The following is a 20516-nucleotide window of genomic DNA, read 5'->3' as shown; positions in this document are numbered from 1 at the left end:
ATGGCCTATCTGATACCTCTAATGTATTTTACCCGTATGTGCCAAATGACGGTGATGGCAAGCTAAAATCTCCATTCTGTACAACCGTTATATTGTTGTACTGCGACAAAAATATAAACTTCGGTTTTTCTTGACACCCCCCCCCCCCTCACCTTCACACATCCATACCCACCGCCACCTTCAAAACATTAAACCAAGAATGTTATGCTTAGCTGAATATAAATTTTTTTAATTGCCTTTATTTCTCAAAGCAGGAACTAAAACCAACCATGCATGCGTCCTTTTGCTACTAGCGCAATCTGAACCATTTTGGTCCCACCGTGTCTGAAATTTCCCTCATAACAACAGGCGTTTTTTTTCCTAAAGTAAAGAATTTAGAACATTCAGAAAAGATGAGGATTTTCCAAGATTTTTTTTAGTTCATTCTGTTTCATATCCAAATCGTGACTCGCTTCATTGTAACAAAAGCAGCGTACACCCAGCGCTGCCAAGGGTTTAGCGACGATATACACATTTAATTAAATATGTTATTATGTATTCATTAAAATAGTGCTTCCTACACAAAACTATTTTAACGCGGTTCTTGCTAAATTGGTATGCATTAAAACAAATCAAATCTAAACCTAAAATCTAATTTCCATCGTGCCTAAACTCAAAACACGACATTATATGTACTTTATTATGCAACATTCCGAAATTAATTGTAATTTCAACGGAACTGCTACCTTTAACGTAATACCAATGCTTATGAAAATACATGGAAATACAGGTGGAACTCTACTTCACCATTTGCAGGGACTGACTCAAAAGCTGACTTAACATTTCTTGTACACAAAAAGTATCGCAATCGTTAGACTGCATGATGTAGATATCGTTTGTTGTTTGATGTTCACCTTTTTGAATTTAGCCTCTCTGTATGATTCATGAAAACACGCAATAAGAACACCAGGATGAATCTTTGTGTTGGGAAGCCACCAACGTCTTTGAGGTGTTACTATTTTTAGATCTCAATTCAAAGGGTTAAAAATATACGAGATAGATTGCGCAAGTCTGTTTATTCTTTAACTCGAAAACGTTTTCTTATCTATGCCTATCTTGGGATTTCCCTATTAGAAGTTTAGTTAATGCAAAAGATGAATTCGTCAGTTTGCGAAGCGTAATAGGTCACACAATAGCTCATCACGGGCAGCCTAGCTTTGTGGGTGGTTGTCCTATAGAAATACCATGTCTTCACCGAGCGTTTATAGAGGGCTTGAATAACCATAGGCGTTGGTCCTCGAATAAAGCAATTACCAAAAATGTCATTTTGAATTATATTTGATTGACTAAGAACTATTTTTATATTGCACGTAAACAACAATCTCTGGTCTTTTCCATAGAGTCAAGATTTGTCAGCACAACAAAGGATTTATGTTATACTTTTACATTCGTACACACAAAAACTTCGCAGCAAATAATAAGCCTTTTCGGACTTACGTTATACTACGGCGCACCTCTTATGGCCACCCACATTCAGGCTGTTTTATACCAATGCTATGTACAGCCGAATTCGCCGTTACTTTACACGTTTTGCTCTAGTGTCCAGAGGTTTCATTCTCGTATTTTAAAATTTAATTATTCTGTGATAATTTTCTCAATATTAACCCGATTTGTTTCTGAAAAAGCAGTTCATGCTGATTGCCTCTCTACTTTATCCTTGCACTTAATCTACCTATTACATCTATAATCTCTACCACAGATGAAAGTGCAGATAAGCAGATAACAAAATACGACGTTTTTTTTCTATCCGCTATGGTTTGCGTGATGTGATTTCTATGCAGATTCGATTCAATGCTTTTAAATACAACTAATTCACCCAAGTTCTACAGGACGCCCCGGGGTAATTTAAGCACACAAGGCTATTGTAGAGGGATTTCCTTTACCTGGTAAGCTTGTTTTTCGCATACGTTGCAGGTGTTTTTATTTTCAACCAGGAAGAAATCGTTACTGGAGCGTGGCTTTTTTTTAATGTGCGAGCATTGTTAAATTCCTTCATGGTTGATGATTCTCAAGGTGAAAAGAATTGATGGCGTTCCTTTTTTTAAACGATACAACTATTAATTTTTACTTATTTTAATTACAAACTTTCAATTGTCTAATTTTTGTGGGAGTGCATTATATATGCTGAGCTGCAGTTTCAAATCCCAGTTTTAGTACACAATAAAAAGTATTGAAATCTATTAGCAGTAAAACAAATTCCAGTTCATCTTCTACTGGTTTTCTAACAGTATCTGAACGTAAATATCCGCCTTTAACGCCTGCACGGTCATAACGTGGCGTGACATCACGTCATTTTTACACGGTTTATCAACAGCTGCTTCAACCCTATCGTGTACCGGCTATTATTTTTCCCACGTTCGTGCCGAAGACATCTGGGGCACAGATGGTGAGGTGGCGCCATAAGTTACTGCACATGGGCAAAACCCGACCTAGTGACGCAACTGTGCTAATAATATTTCAAAAAACAAATGTAAACATTTTTTAAAAAGGGGATCACTTTTGTAGGTCAGAAAATATATTTCACGTGTATAAAAAATGATAATATTTTGTTATTAATTAAGTAAAGTATAAAACTTCTTTGTTCCATGACAAATGATCTCATGAGAAATGATCTCAGACACAATATCTCAGACAAAATATCTCACGGACAAATGATCTTAGGACAAATTATCTAAGGACAATTGATCTCAAGGACAAATGATCTCACGGACAAAAGATACCAGGACAAAATATCTCACAGTAGAAGATGTATAGTAAAAGTTTCCCTTTCAAACCTGACGGTCTATGGGGCAAGTGAAGTAGAGTTCACTTGTTTCTGTGACCTCGGCATATGAAGAGATAGTGTGGTCAGCACTATGCCCAGCCGCCTTTACTCTCCCTAACGTGAGTTAGGTACCCATCAGAGTTGGGTGGATGTATAGTATTTGGGGTTATTTTAGTCGATTTTAACAATCTTTTTTATTGAATGTCATAAAATGGATTTTATTTACTTTTTTTTTACACTTAATGAATGACTTTAAAATAAACAAATTATTCAAACACTGAGTAAACTTACTTATTTAGAAAAATTTGTCCAGAGATCATTTGTCTTGTCAACAATTTTTTTATAGGTGAAGAGTATAAAATATTATATATATATATATATATATATATATATATATATATATATATATATATATATATATATATATATATATATATATATATATATATATATATATATATATATATATATATATATATATAACTTATATATTATGGTTAAATGACAAATGATCTCAGAAAAATATCCCAAAAAATATATTTCACGCACACATTATCTCAGGACAATAAATCACAAGGACAAATGATTTCACGGACAAAATATATCAGGACAAAATATATCAGAACAAATGATGTCAGGAACAATCGATCTCAGACACAATATCTCACAGTAACATATTCATAGTGTTGAGGATATCTTTAGTCGATTTTAACTTTTTAAAATTTAAAATTGAATGTCATATGGATTGTATTTGCTTTTTTACACATTAGTATTATGAGGTATACTATATGAATAATAGTAAACTTAATTAAAAAAAATCAATTTATAACTACCACAATATTTTAAAAAATGTAAAGATAAACTTGAAATACCGTGAATTGTTTTAGAAAATGAAGCGGCTAATACCCCCCCCCCCCCCCCCACTCACGATTGTAAAAATTTGCAGTTTTTTTTAGACGAGTGGTAATTTTTAATTTATGATGTAAGTATTTTGTTATAATATTCAAAATGTGAACGTCCACATTGATCCGAACTCCCCCCCCCCCTCCACCCAAGTCCACACGCGCCCACAAAAATCAAAGAGCATTGCGGAAGTCTACGCTCGGTACAGCAGCACGTACACCTCCACGTGATTCTAAAAATAACGACGCTTCACCTGCCGTTCCTCTGTGACACGGTTCGTTACACAAATACGGCATGGATGTCACAACATTATACAGAAGAAAAAAAAACCGCTTGTTATATATTATGTAGAACAATTGCAAGGCTTTATATTTAAACAAAATTAGTAATACGAATACACATTATTGTCAATTTATTAATAATACAATTCTAAATAGCACACTTTTACGAGATTAAAAAATTAAAGAAATTCGAATACATTTCGGTGTATAGGCCTACTTATTTAAATCCAACTTGAATCATAACTGAAACACTAAACATACACAATACAATAACAAGCTAACAGCTAAATTGTTTTCATAACTACAAAAAGTGGTTTAAAAGAAATCATAAAGTATTGTCAAACTAAACATTCGTAAGTCATACCAAAATTACTCAAAAAGACTATTCTTCTTAAATACAAACATGTTAATTAAAAAAAATGTGTTAAAATAACTATAAAAGTACATGATCTTGAGTTTATAAAAAAATAATGTTTTATCGCGAATGCAGCAAGAATAATGGATGATCGCATTTACTACCTATAACATGCTTTACGTTTTTTTTTCTATTTTCAGAATAACATATACTAGGAATTAATATTAAAACGACTTTTTTGGTCCAAATATTCTACATAGAAATGTTTCGTTTCTTTTGGCTCAGTTAGATTGACAAAACGTCTTTTATAAGTATTCTGTTTAGTTTAAATGCAACTATCAAGTTTTCGGTTACCGACTTACTTTACTTCTATTTTATTCAAAATAAATAACTTGAGCACCGCTTGAATTACGTTAACGAAATTTAACATTTAAGTTTATGTAAAATTGTGAACGATTTTCGGTAAAAGGAATCGGTACTTGACTACCGTTTCCGTTAAGCAGACACAATTATACAAAATACAGTAATTAGTGAATACTTTTTATTTTTGAATGACCCTCAAGATTCAGGAGCGAAACAGAAAAAGATTTACCTAGAGTGTAGCCAGAAAGGTCTCCAGTCTGTGAAAATTGTCCCTTTGTACTAAAACTAGTTGTTGCCGTCGTTGCTATTGGTTTTAAAGATGATGTTGTGTCAGTTTTCGATGTTGTACTCGTAACTGAGAATTAATACAAAGTAATTTTTTTTACCGAAACTCATTTTTATTGTATTCTTTTGTAGGTTTAGGTTTAGGTTTAGGTTTAGGTTTAGGTTTAGGTTTAGGTTTAGGTTTAGGTTTAGGTTTAGGTTTAGGTTTAGGTTTAGGTTTAGGTTTAGGTTTAGGTTTAGGTTTAGGTTTAGGTTTAGGTTTAGGTTTAGGTTTAGGTATAGGTTTAGGTTTAGGTTTAGGTTTAGGTTTAGGTTTAGGTTTAGGTTCAGGTTCAGGTTCAGGTTCAGGTTCAGGTTCAGGTTCAGGTTCAGGTTCAGGTTCAGGTTCATGTTCAGGTTCAGGTTCAGGTTCATGTTCAGGTTTAGGTTTAGGTTTAGGTTTAGGTTTAGATTTAGATTTAGGTTTAGATTTAGGTTTAGGTTTAGGTTTAGGTTTAGGTTTAGGTTTAGGTTTAGGTTTAGGTTTAGGTTCGGTTTTAGGTTCAGTTTTAGGTTCAGTTTTAGGTTCAGTTTTAGGTTCAGTTTTAGGTTCAGTTTTAGGTTCAGTTTTAGGTTCAGTTTTAGGTTCAGTTTCAGGTTCAGTTCTAGTTTCAGTTTTAGTTTCAGTTTTAGGTTTATTTTTAGGCTCAAAGTTTCACAAATCTCGAAATTTTACACCTCCCTGAGTCGGAAAAACTTAGTTTTGCAATTTTTTCCCCGTATACCTCTATGTGTGTATGTGTGTGTGTGTGTGTGTGTGTGTGTGTGTGTGTGTGTGTGTGTCTGTGAACACGATAACTTGAGTACCGTTACAACTAGGTAGATGAAAATTCATTTATAAGTATTATATAGAATGTGTAGCTGTTAATCATTTTTTTCAGGCATTTCCGGTAACCCGAAATGGAACTTATTATGCTTTCGGTTTTTCAAAAGCCTATAACTAATCACAATTTAGTGATTTTATTCTGTCTATTCAATGTTTATGTGTTTCGTGGTCTGTTTAATAAGCTTGTTTTGTGTGAAGTACATGTAGGTGTTGCTGATAATTTATCACTGACATGAAGGCTCAACCTTATTTAAAGTTGGATATTCTTAATCCTGTCTTGTATATAACCATTTTATCTCCTATATGATTGTAACTTATCTGTGGTTGTGTCTGTTCATGTTTTGTTATTTTTAATTTACGAATCGTTGTTTTTTAAATTAGATTATTTGTATAATCTTTGATTAAGGTTAGGAGGTTTAACACTGTGGGTTATATCCGCACTTGCACAGACGCCCTATTCCAAACACAACAATACCGTGATCACACAGCATTATTAACAACTGTTAGCAGGCAAACGAAACACAACATGAACTGGAAATTCACTATTACTAGACGAACGTTACATTAGGACAATATAATACACCATTCTTGATTTTTTGGCAGACTTAAAAATTACTATATAAACCAATTTATATTATCTAACGATCTAATCATTGTTTACTGGTTTTTTTTCAAAGTGTTAAATTATTTTGTAAATCTTAGGTATTTGAATAGTGTTAAAAACCAGGAAAACTCACACTTAAATGTTGATTTTGATATATTTGTTTTATTTGAAAATAAAGGTATTTAAAAAGTTAATATCATCTAATCACCAAATTATTATTCAAATTTTTAAGCTTAACATAAAGTAAAATTGGGCTTGTTGTATTATGTATAAACAAGCCATTTTAGTGATTGAAAAAAGAGACAAAAAAACAACAGAAAAAGAAGGCCTATTTTAGTAAATCTTTACAAACCAATGATGAAAGCTCTAATACTGAATCGAACAAGCAGCCAAGGTGAAACGACGCTGTAAATTTCTTGTCTGGTGCAATTGCGAAAGCAAGAGTGATACCGCTAAACTTTCCGTATGTTCACTTATTACAGTAAAGGGGAAGGCACTTCCAGTGCAACCGGACAATATGATTTTTATTTTTTATTTTGTATATACTTCTATATTTTAAAAAGAATATAATCAAGTAGACAACAGAATAGCGCACGAATGGTACGGCTTGGATTATAGATGGAAAATTAGTACAATTAAAGAATACATTGATTAAATTAAAATCTATTTATGTCACATTTTTATAAGCGTGCACTGTCATTGAATGTTGACGTACGTAAACGCGTGAAAGAAATTGATCCGGTAGAAGTAATCTTTATTTTAAAAAATCGGAAATTGCGTAGAAACAAATTATCGGTTATTTGAAATCACTCAAAATTTGAAAGGATACAATAATTAAATCTTATAACTATGGAAAAAAAATTGTCAACCTAAGTAAAACGCATACACAAAATAAACTAAGTTTTATTTTTTTTCGATGCGGAAGGTTGTAAAAGATGAATTGTTTTCGAAATCTAGATTTCGATATTTTGTCTAATAACAATAAATTCTTTATATTACATAAACGCTAAAGTATGATATGTACAATTGCAAAAGAAAGTAAAAATGAATAAATCTATAAAATAAGAATTAAAAAACTAAAGTAAATCATGCATGATTAATCGTACGTGCAAAGATTGAGAAGGCCAAAAATATAAAATCCATCGAAGATTCTTTTATAATAAATATGCCTATATTTATTATTTTTAATCGGTTTGAATATGTTAGATGAGAGATATACAAAAACTTTTCATATGGCAGATGAAGTATAATTGGTTTGTGTATGTGACTGGCATATGAGGTTAAAGTGTGTCGGGTTCTATGTCATGTCCTCTATGGCCTACCAATAAGTTATGCACCTATTAGTGGTGGGTTGGATCAATGAGGTCCTACAGATCAAGGATGGTACGTTTTTAACCCCTTTCCACACTCTCCTAAAATCACGTTATCCAACCGAAATTTATTAAATCATATAATCATTGTGGAAAATAAGTAAATCTCTTAAGTTATGGATTTTAATGATTAAAATAATAATCTTACCTTTAAAATATAATTAAATTAGCCATAATGTAAAGTTTAATATTGGTTAGTATAAGTATAGTGGTTAAGTAAAGTGTATGATTTTAGGCATATTTTTTTTTCAAAAACCTAACCGAAGCCTTTCAAAATGTCTAGTATTGGCGATAAGTAATACAACCACCCCGTTTGTCAGAAAATTCTCCATACATATGTTTAGTTCCTTTCAACTGCATTAGATGGACATGTCTTGCGTCGGTCCGTGTTATCATATTCTGTTGTGGGCTGCAAGATAATTTTGTGTACCTTATTTTTATTAATTAAATCAATGCATATCACTATGTCACCATAGAATAAAAACAATAAATAAATATCCAAGGTAAAAATCAAGTATCCATGTCCTGATGATTATGAACAAATGAACATGTCGTAATGTATTTGCTATAATTACCATGACTCAGTGACGTTGACAGAGTGAATAATAATACAATACCTTTACCCTTGGATAAGCACTCAATATTTATGCTTCTTTAACCATATTTCACTAAACATGATCAAAGTCCATGAACTAAAACTATATTGAATCATTCATTAATTTACTAGTTGTTTCAAGAAAATCATTATGTAATGAATATTTTTTGTGTACTCCACATAATGTAGGATGAATTAAAAAATGCATTACTAACACCAAATTTCATTTTATGCGCAAATATTTTACCTGGTGTGTAAAATCTTGTATCTTGGCTATTTTCAGATTTCTTCTGAGTGACCGTGTTTTACGACGACGTCTAGCAAGCACCACAATAAGAACACAAAATGTGACCACGACAAAAATACCAGCCCCAATACCTAACCATACAGCTACTCCTGGTGAATTCATTTTTTCTGAAAGACAAAAAGTTTAATGATTTTATTTAAAATTGTACAGCTATGTATGCAAATGTTTCACAATTTTTAAGTAGGTGAGGGCAATAAAAAATTGGGTTAAAATCATGTCTATATCTCGAGTTGCATGTAAGTGGGTCGCTTCCTAAATATTAGTTTTAAAGTATCCAATAAATAATATAGTGACCCACGTTTTTCTTTATAGTTATATAAATAGTTGTGTATTATATTACTATGTATTTAAAGAAACTCATTTATTTTTTAGTGCCTTAGTACATAAAAGCTTGTTATGAAAATGTTTTTTATGAATTTTTTAATTACAAGCTTTTATTTAACTCGCTGTCTCTGTCTGTCATCAGTCGTAAGTCTGTCTAGATCGAAACCCCCGAGCGAAATTACCAACAGTTCTAACTGACATATACGGTTCGTAGTTAGTACATGGGTCTAGACATGAAGACAGTGCAACATGACATTCAATTTGACTTAATTGGTTATCTGATTAGTTTTTTATGAATTAATTAAAATTGTGTTCAAAATAGTAGTCTGTCTCATCAAATTATTCCGCACTATTATACACGCGTCATCACTATTTCGCACTATTTTACACGCGTCGTCACGTTCAATAGGTGCGCAATGGTTTTTAGTCATGCAACTCTATAAAAAAATAAAGTACTGGATTTTTTTCCCTAAAAAGCGTTTTAATAACAAGTTTTTATGTAACAATGCACTAAAAAGTAGAAAATAAATTATACACTACTATTTAAATAACTATATGAAAAGCGTGGGTCTCTTCCTATATATTAGTAAAGGTATCCAATAAATACTAAACTAACCCACGCTTTTCATTACAGTTATTTAATACAGTTATTTAATAATAGTACATTTTAGTTCATTGTTACATAAAAGATTGTTATTAAAACGTTTTCTATCCTTTTTTTTGAATAAAACAGTGCTCATTTGTTTAGCTACCATGTACGGCTATAAAATAAGTTAGATGGATAATGCAATAGTTAAATGAAAGATAATTGCAAAATGCTTTGCAAATATTTTTTCGTAGTTTGGAATTAGAGATAAACGCTTTAGAAAGTGCATGCACGTGTTTTATAATACACGTTTTGCATATCTGGCGTTTTTTTTTTGTGTCTGGTTACATTGGGTACGGATTTTGATTGTTCAGATCAAGCGGTATATTGATTTACTTTCATTTTGTTTATTTTTAATTTAACCGTTACATTTATTTTACCTTAACATCTACCATAACCCTTACTCTTAACATAAACCTAGCTTTAAATATAGTCTTCACCCTTCCCCTATTATTAACCGAACCCCAACATTACCTTTTGGTTAGGGTTACGTTTAAATGTAGTATTACGTTTAGACTAAGTTTTGGGGCTATTTGTATTTTACATCTCTTTGGATTAAGTTCATTTTGTTACCTAATAAATTGTATCTGCTTTAATAGTTGTTTTAAAAATGTTCACATAAAGACGTATGCATTTAAAACCTGGTGGTAAATTGATCTCAAGCCAGGCTTTTGTTAGATCACTACATAGATTTAAACAAATTTACCCATTGTGTCACCAGAAACGTTCTCAGGCTTTGACATATTTCTCACTGTACTAAAGTTACTTGCTACCGTCGTTGCAACAATGGATGCCAAAGGCGTTGTTTCATTTTTAGATGTTGTAGTTGTCTCTGTTTAAAAAGATTTTAAAAAATCCTGTTTAAAAGACACAGCATAAAAGAAAGTTAAACATTATTTTCTGATTTTTTTAATTACAAAAATGTATTTTAAAATGTTGGTGATTGTTGATCACCAAATACAATTATTAACATCTTGACTAGTAATGGTTCTATAAGCAGTTATTTTCATACGGCACTTTACTTCGTCCATTAATTAACAACTCTAACAACAAGAATTATCCAAATTTAGACTGCTTTTCCTTTTCGAATTTCCTGCATAAATGTAAAAAGATAACACATCTTCAGCTATTATTTTGCAAATATTTACCCATTGTGTGGTCAGAAACATTCCCAGGCGTTGACACATTTTTCACTGTACTAAAGTTACTTGTTGCTGTCGTTGCAACAATGGATGCCAAAGGCGTTGTTTCTGTTTCCGATGTTGTTGTTGTCTCTGTTTTAATAGATTGAAAATTAGAATTATATTTAAAATTCACGTTATGCGTGTTTGTATATATGTATATGTATATATATATATATATATATATATATATACATATATATATATATATATATATATATATATATATATATTTGTGTATATATACTTGTGTATATATGTGTGTACGAGCTGTGCCGACTAAACTTTGTCCTGCCAACAATATAAAATATAAGCATTTCTAAATACGTTATAATCTACTGGTGTTAAATTTCAAAATTTGATTAATGTATAACATGTTCTTATAAAGATATGCTACTTATTTTTAACAACTAACTACTTAACGCTGCATGTGATTTTCAGAGACGATGTGGGACTAGAGATCAACACTTTAAAGAGATCGTGCACTTGCTTTATAATACACGTTTTGTATATTTGGCGTATTAATTTTTTTTATGTGTCGTATTTCATTGAGTGTTGATTTTATTTGTTCAGATCATGCGGTATATTGCAACGCTTTGTTTTTTTTTGTATTTAATTTATCCGTTACACGTATTTTTATCTCACACCTACCTTAACCCTTGCCTTTATCATAAAATTAGCTTTAAATATAGTCTTTGCTCTTCCCCTATATTAATTAAAATCTAACATTACGTTTTGTTGGGGTTAAATATAAAGGTAATATTAAGTTTAGAGTCGATTTCTGGGCTATTTGTATTTCATATCTCTCCGGAGTAAGTTCTTTTACTTTTACCTATCAAGTTGTATCTGCTTTAATAGTTGTTTTAAATATGTTCACACAAAGGCGTATTCATTTAAAAGCTGGTGGTAAATTGATCTCAAGCCAGTCTTTTGTTAAACCATTACTTAGATTTAAACAGGTTTACCCATTGTGTCGTCAGAAACATTCCCAGGATTTGACATATTTCTCACTGTACTAAAGCTACTTGATTCTGTTGTTGCACTAGATGTCACAGACGTTGTTTTTTCAGTTTCAGATGATGAGGTAGACTCTGCAAATACGGACAAAACAAAAAACGTTTAACAGACACACTTTTTAAAATTATGAATAGAGTAAAACAAACGCATCTCTGCCACATTTTTATACTTAAAACCACATGTGAGATATTTGTTAGAACAATAGTAAAGCATTATATTTAGTAGTAAAGGATGCACTATACTAGATGAACCAGTTTGCGGTTCGGAAAGGGTCTATCGGCTGCACTGCACAACAAAAACCAATACCCCTTATTGCCCACGCCACCTTTTATAATCTATCAACTACAAATAAATCCCTGTTGTTTGACCCAAAATGCCACCCTATCTCTTTAGGAAATCTATTTATGACGTTCATGTGGGAGGAGAGGGGAGGGAGGTCATAGTAAAGTTGAGTTTTGTGGAAGCTTTTCATAGCATGGGGAGAAGGAATAAACGTAGTAGGTTGGCATTGTGGTAACTTTTACAGATCAAATATAACATTAGCATACTACTACTAAAAGTAAAAAAAACCATCAAATATATAATATATAAATATATAAATATATATATATATATATATATATATATATATATATATATATATATATAAAGAAACACACACACACATGTATATATATATATATATATATAAATATATATATATATATAAATGTATATATATATATATATATATATATATATATATATATATATATATATATACATTTATATATATATATATATATATTTATATACATATATATATATGTGTGTGTGTGTTTCTTTATATATATATATATATATATATATATATATATATATATATATATATATATATATATATATATATATATATATATATATATATATATATATATATATATATATATATATATATATATATGTTTGTGTGTGTATATATTTTTGAACGAGCTGAAACTTTTTTTTTAAACTTTGTCCCTCCAGCAATATGAAATATAAGCATTTCTAAACTAGTTATTATCTACTGTTGTTTAGTTTTGCGATCTATGGAAGACGTTCAAAATTTGATGATTTTATACCATTTTTTATAAAGAATATGCTAAGAAATTAAGGATGTATTCCAAAAAATTCTTCTATATTCTAATTAATCTGACAGTGTAATCCCACCACTTTGTTTTACAAAAAATTATTCGAGAAAGTTGAAGGGAGCTCACTCTGCTTTTTAAAACCAGAGATTAGGTTTTAGTAATTTACTAGTATTTAAAAATACAAGTGTACATTTGTTTTTATTCGTGAGCAATATTAATTCAATCTTAATTTGTTTTCCGTGACCGTTTCCAATGTAGGCCTACAGCTAAAGGTTTCTATAATTATTTTATGGAATATTTACCAGCATAAGATTTTGTCTTTCACAGGACATTAGCACCATTGATAGTCAATGTTTTAGATTCGGGGAAATGTAATAAATGAAAAACTAAATTTCAGAGCTTCCTAGAATCAAATAATCAAACAATCTGGATAAAATCGTTGCTTTACCAATTCAATTGATCCTGGTGTGATAAATTATTAAAATTGGATAACAGACGCGTGTTTCTTCAAAACACGGTTGCTAGTTGATAGGCATCGAACCTTTTTGTTATCATGCTAGATGTACCATACATTAAGTTAACATACTACAATACATTAGTATAATTATAATTTTTTTTAACCGATTGTGAAATCAGAAGCGTTCACAGACTGTGTCACATTTCTCACTGTAGTAAAGCTAATTGTTGCCGACGTTGTCTTTAATGTCTCAGATGTTGTTGTATCAGTTTCAGGTGTTGTGGTTCTCTCTGTAATGTAGGACACAGTAAAACGTATAACATGTAATGTTTTTATTTGTTTTAGTAAATACCTTAAATCAGAAAAATTCCTTTGTTTATTTTATTTAAACAAAAATAAAAAAGTATAAATTCAGATTAAAAGCTAATAATTAAAAAAAAAACAATGTTAAGATCAAACGTTTATAAACAGAGTACGTTTTTCAAAATTAATTTTATAATCTAAATTCTATAACTCAATTTATTCAAACATTTTTGGTTGTTTAGAACAAGATCCAGTCCTTAACGTGTGCTAATAGCTTTTTGAGCGATCGCCGTGAAACAGCATTTTAATACGTCCGTTTTTTGCAACTTTACACTATAACATGAATGTCGTAGTAAAAAAAAATTAAACATGTTTTTAGATTAACGAATATATATATATATATATATATATATATATATATATATATATATATATATATATATATATATATATATATATATATATATATATATATATATATGTATATATATATATATATATATATATATATATATATATATACATATATATATATATGTATATATATATCAAAATGCTAACGCAGATAATGTGTTTGTTTAATTGTAAAGCTACGCCCAAAACTGTGACATTTCCAGAAACTCAAAGAGTCATTCTCTATTGCTAGACCTTCATATTAGTTTTTTAAATATTTATGCCCGTTTTTTTTTTAAACGTCAGATTATCTTAATCATAATTATCATCTATTTTCGTCATATGTCAATGAGCAACAAGATTTTTTTAAAGTTTTCACTTTTAAGACAAAAACCAGTAGGCTTTTTTCAACGTTTCTTGTATTCAATTTACTTTATAAGATAGGCCAAGTAAATATGAATGATCATTAAGAATAAAAAAAAACGTTTAAATATTTAGTAATCTTACTCCACATTGAATATTCATATTTTCAAAAATCGTTTCTCATATATTTAGATGTATACACAGGTTTGCCTATCTGATTTCTGAATTTCGGTAATAGTTTTCATCAAAGCAAGACATTTATAGTTAAAATTATGTTGATTGAAAAAAGAAAAAAAAAGATTAAAATAATCAATACTAACCATGAACTTCCATACAAATAAAAGACAAATAAAGAGAACAAGGTAGATCATTTAGACTTTTTCGATAATTAATCTCAAGACAATGTTCAATTCCGATTTGGTTATTGGGTTCGCCTTCATCCCACATTGATGTTAGATTAGCCTCTGTACCATCTGTCCACACCCATTCACCTTCTTGTAGTTGGTCACTAGCTCCAACCCACGCTTATGGAATGAAAAAAAAATCTATGTATAGCTCACGATGGCCCGTTCCTACTTGAAACAACGCCGTTGGTAATTAGTCAGTTGTTTTGAAAAGTAGTGGAAAAATTGCCTGACAAGACATTATTATTAATTATAATATTAATGAATGCATCGGATATATATATATATATATATATATATATATATATATATATATATATATATATATATATATATTATATATATATATATATATATATATATATATATATATATATATATATATATATATATATGCTTATTACACAACGCAATTGAGCTGTCCCTAAATTAAAGTTTAATACAAACGACCACTGTCATTTACGTTTTTACATTTGTATACAGTTTGTTTTGTTTTCATATTTCTTTCCGCACGGTAAGATGTGTGTATGTGCAGCGAGGGGGGGGGGGGGGGGCTCTCATTCTCGGGAAACGTCTGGCCCTTCTCAACTTGCTGCCTAAGATTACAATTAAAGCTCCCATTATAAATGAATGAAAACTCAGGTTCTCGCTATTCTTAAAAACCTGAAGCACACTCTACTTATTCCACATGTTTAACGCTTTAAGTAATATCAACACCCGTCGTACGTTTTTCTCTTGTTGTTGAAATTTACGGGACGCATAATTTTTTCGGCTTTTCTAATGTCGAAGGACAACTTTTTTTGTCGGAGTTTTATTGTCGAGTTACTTCTTGTCGTGTGCTGTCATTCTCAGTACCCTACCCTAAACGGCCATAATCCCGCTCCATACTGGACGTAATTTATTCTAAGTTTTGGTTACCTTGTGTATAATCAGGTATTAGAGAATTGAGAAATGACAACACAGAGGGTGAAGAAATTGTGGCCAGGCTTCCTATTCCATTTGAGCAGTATTCCTTCAAATAAAATTTTTAAATTCCAATGTTCTCATTAATATTTTATTGGCTAATTATTTCTTGTGAGATAGGTTAGTATGTATATTTGAACTATAGAATAATCGATTTAGTAATTATAATATCAAAGTGTCAAACTTGTTGACTGTAGTTACGCATATTCTAAATAGTAAAATCACCTGCGCTTCGGTCCAATTCAAGTTTATTGTGAATAGCTCATAGCAGTTGTTGTCAAACTCCGTAGCTGTTTCACTGATACACGTTGCTGGAAATTTATAATGGAATACTTAAAACTAGATCTATGTAATTCATCATCACTTGTTGGAATGACTTTAAATTCAGGTCCTTAACACCGAAGCACTATTAAGTAAATATAAATCAAAACTTTAAAACCATTTCCAAAAAAGTATAAATTATTGCAAAATAATAGATAATGTCAAACATTGAGGAGTTCTTCAACACGAAAATCAAGGCAGGGTCGCTGTTATGTTTAGAGAGCTGGAGGCTAAAAAGTCAAATAACAATTGGTTAAAGTAATTTACAAGTAGATTATAACGAAAAATCCTAAAGATCAGATGGCCAGATAAAATTTTCCAACGTCACTCTATAGGAATCACATAACAACAGTACATATATGTGGATATTAAAGCCTCAAATATTGATAAATCCGGCACACTCTGAGAGTAGAAAAAGAATACACCGTAAGGTACGCGTTGGAATAGAATCCTCATAGAAAGAGGAATATCTCCTGTCTAAACAAACCAGGAGAAAAAAGGGATGCGGGGCTTATATGTACTCAACTAAAGAGAGCTGCCAAAAATAATCCTTTAGTGACGTGTAACTCTAGCGCTTTGCTCCACAGGGGCTAGATGGTTGAAAATTAAAACAAAAACTTGCTTTCTTTAATAAAAGCAAGTTTTATTTGTTTTTCATAGTATTTAAAAGCTTATCTATCTATCTATATATATATATATATATATATATATATATATATATATATATATATATATATATATATATATATATATATATATATATATATATATATATATATAAAGCATTTTATGTCTATCTGTGTCTGTGTGTGCGTGTTTGTCTTTTATGCATTACTACACCTCTTTTCACATCGCCGTGAAAATTTGGGAATTTTTCGAGAATACTCCTGGGAAGGTTTCTGTGAAAAAATAATTCGCAGGGGTGGCGCCCCGGTAGGGCGCGATTTGTTTTATTTCTCTATATACGGCATATAAAAATTGCGATTTCATACCGGTCATCCGACCACCATCAAACTTTGGTGAGTTCATTAGAACACTCCAGGAAAGGGTTCTGCAAAAAAACGTTTTTTAATTTCGCAAGAGCGGCGCCACAGGAGGGTGCGATTTTTCTCTATATACGGAATATGAAAAATAAAAATCGAATGCGGTCTGACACTGTTCATCCGAGTGCTATGAAATATTGCGGAGCTTATTAGAAACCTACAGGGAGGTTTCTGTAAAAAAAACCAACATTTTAATTTCTCAAGGCTGGCGCACCGGGAGGGTGCGATTCTGCTCTATATACGGTATATTAATAAAATGAATGTCAGATGCGGTTCGACACCTTTCATCCGAGTGCTATAAAACTTTAAAGAGTTGATAAGAATACTTCCAGGAAGGTTTCTGTTAACAAAATAATTTAAATTTAATATGAGCGGCGCCCGGGAGGGTGCCAAGAGTTTCATAGCGGCTATGTTAGCACTTGGCATCAGTTAATCGTTAGTCCTGCATAGCGGGTAAGGGGTACTACTATATTCAGCGTTAAAACTTCAACAGGCGCAACCGCCGGCGCCCGGTAGATAAAAAAGTAAACTTCCCTTTTCCAAACCGGAAGGTTTAAATGGTAAGTGAAGTAGAGTTCACTTGTTTCTGTGACCTCGGCATATGAAGAGATAGTGTTGTCAGCACTATGCCGATCCGCCTTTACGTGAGTTAGGTAGCTATCAGAGTTGGGTGGACTCAGGGACGGTCTACTGACTTGAACCCGGATTCAAACTCGAGACTTACGGGTTAGCAGTCCAGCTAGACCACTCCCGTCCCATTATTAATTAGGTGTTGTAGTGGAAATCAGCGATTGTGCGAATACCATTTTAGTGTGCACAAAATGAATGTTTTTAGCAGATATTTACCTTGCGTAAAGACAATTTGTGCAAATAAAACCAGCACCGTTACAGAGTACATCCACAACATCATGTCTTGAATAAAACCAGATGAAATAAGGCTTTTGTTTATAAATAAATAAATAAATAAGTATATGTATATATTTAGCTGAACAATAAAGCGGAAATCATTAAAATATAAATAAATCCTTAGTTTTGCGTAAGATGTCGCCACAATTTATAGCACAAAAACCCATTCTCACGTTGTATGGTATTTAATTACACAAAGACACAATGGCTGTGTCATACCAACTCTATGCCGGTACCAACACCCACACAGTATGTGTTTGTATATTGTCTATCAATTCTCTCACAGAAGATACAAAGTGCCCTGAAAAATAATATCCAGGATATATCTATATAAGCCGGTTTCGGATTTCGGGTTTTTATTGTGGAGTAGAATGATAATCTTATCTAACTTTGCTGCTAAAAAATTCTAAAGCTTTTTTTAAACGCCCATAATGTATGCAATTTATCTACTCGGTTATATTAATCTGAATAGAAAGGTTACAAAAGAAAACTGAGAAGTCACGCTGGCAGTTTGATGTGCTGATAAAATTCAACCACCTACTGTTTTCGCAAAAAACATCACACGTGATTTTGTGAAGGGAAGTTGCATAATCTTTATGGAACACGCGTGAAATATTTGACTATATTTAGCTTGACATTTTATCACTTTTTGTTACTCTCTGAGAGTTGAGTAGATAGGGTGTATACACATGCGACAAAACTTTACACTATGATAAAACATTGATGCCATGGATTAATGTGACACGGGACTTTTGGAAAAAATGTTAGATTGACATGGGTATAAAGTGACTTAGGGTTAGGATGACATGGGTCTATAGTGATTTAGGGTTAGGGTGACATGGGTCTATAGTGACTTAGGGTTAGGGTGACATGGGTCTATAGTGACTTAGGGTTAGGGTGACATGGGTCTATATTGACTTAGGGTTAGGGTGACACGGGTCTATAGTGACTTATAGAGGGTGACATTGGTCTAAAGTTACTTAGGGTTAGGAGGACATGGGTCTATAGTGACTGAGGGTTAGGGTGACATGGGTCTATAGTGACTGAGGGTTAGGCTGATATGGGTCTATAGTGACTTAGGGTTAGGGTGACATGTGTCTATAGTGACTTAGGATTAGGGTGATATGGGTCTATAGTGACTTATTGTTAGGGGGACATGGGTCTAAAATGACACTGGTCTGTTGTGTCGTTATCGTAGGGTAATATGGTTAACATAGCGCACTGTGATATTGATAAGGGTGATGTAGGGCTTCGATGACATTGGGCTATAGTGACATGTAGCTGTGTTAACATGAGACTATGGTGAGATGGGAATTTGATGATTTTAGGATATGGTGACATGGGGTTAGATTTACATGAGGCCTTTGTGACATGTGACTGTGGTAACATGAGTCTGTGGTACGTGGAGAATATTGTGACATTGGGCTGAGGTAAGGTTTATGTAACCATAGATTAGTGTAACTTGAGACTGGCGTGCCCAAAGTCTACAATTAAAGTATTCGGATAATTGCCGAAGACTTAGTGAGATCGTGCAAAGATGGCTCGACTAATTCGCCAGCTTTACATTCCTGCCATAATAAAGGATCTGGTTTCTGCGCCATATCGCTATATCGCTTAACTCCTGGGGCGTCGCGGGGGAGTGGGGCGGGGGTGCGGGCCGCATGACTTAAACCTGCTAACGATATAAAAACTATAATACACCCAGCTGTATTTATAATCGACTATAGAGGAATATCATTAGTATTGTCAGTCTAAAGCTATCACCGGGTGGAGGGGGCGGGGGGTGGGGGGGGGGGGGGGGGGGGGGTGGTGGTGTGAAACCAACTAAATGTTGCAAAATTTGCCCTAGGAAAAAGTTTTTCTTGATAATTGTATTAACTGATACGTCAATCCACGTCTGGGGAGGGGGGGGGGGGGGTGACAAATACAATAATTTTTGCACTTGAATTAATAACTGTTAGAGTAAGGTCGCAATAAGATGACAATAAAACAGGGGGGTATTTTAACTCGATAACTTAACGGAATATTCGATAGGTGCTAAGGATAGTTTAAGAAAAAAAAGTTTGCAATAGGTCAGAAAATAAAATATTCAGGAATTGTAGACAATAACATTTTACAAATCGATTTATTCGGTGAAATGTATTATTTTTTTTTGCATCGTCTCATATATCTCCTATGTGGAGCCTTGGTTCTTCCGAGGACTGGGTTAATATAAGATTTGGCTTCGTTTTCTTTAACTCTACTTTGTTTCATGTGGACGAGTAGTTAGTCCATCGCACAACCCCAAACCTGGAGGACCAGGGCACAACGTTTGGTCTGGCCCCTACCCGCGCAGATCTGTCCGACTTGGTTAGA

General features: G+C 32.2%; 1 protein-coding gene across 1 annotated transcript; it reads right to left on the bottom strand.

Moving 5' to 3' along the window:
- Positions 1–8169: 8169 nt before the first annotated feature.
- Positions 8170–19762, bottom strand: LOC131955565 (E-selectin). The gene is made up of 9 exons (XM_059319730.1): positions 19726–19762; positions 16117–16202; positions 15847–15940; positions 14845–15048; positions 11848–11973; positions 10850–10975; positions 10408–10533; positions 8672–8838; positions 8170–8238 (listed from the first exon to the last, which is right to left on the bottom strand). Exons 1-9 carry the CDS (start codon positions 19760–19762, stop codon positions 8170–8172), a joined length of 1035 nt encoding a protein of 344 aa, XP_059175713.1.
- Between the last annotated feature and the right edge of the window lie 754 nt (positions 19763–20516).

Source organism: Physella acuta, unplaced genomic scaffold, assembly GCF_028476545.2.
Source record: "Physella acuta isolate Inbredline_101_S28 unplaced genomic scaffold, ASM2847654v3 ptg001079l, whole genome shotgun sequence".
Lineage (NCBI taxonomy): Eukaryota > Metazoa > Mollusca > Gastropoda > Physidae > Physella > Physella acuta.
The sequence above is the reverse complement of the archived record's forward strand: the minus strand, read 5'-3'. Positions and strand labels throughout refer to the sequence as shown.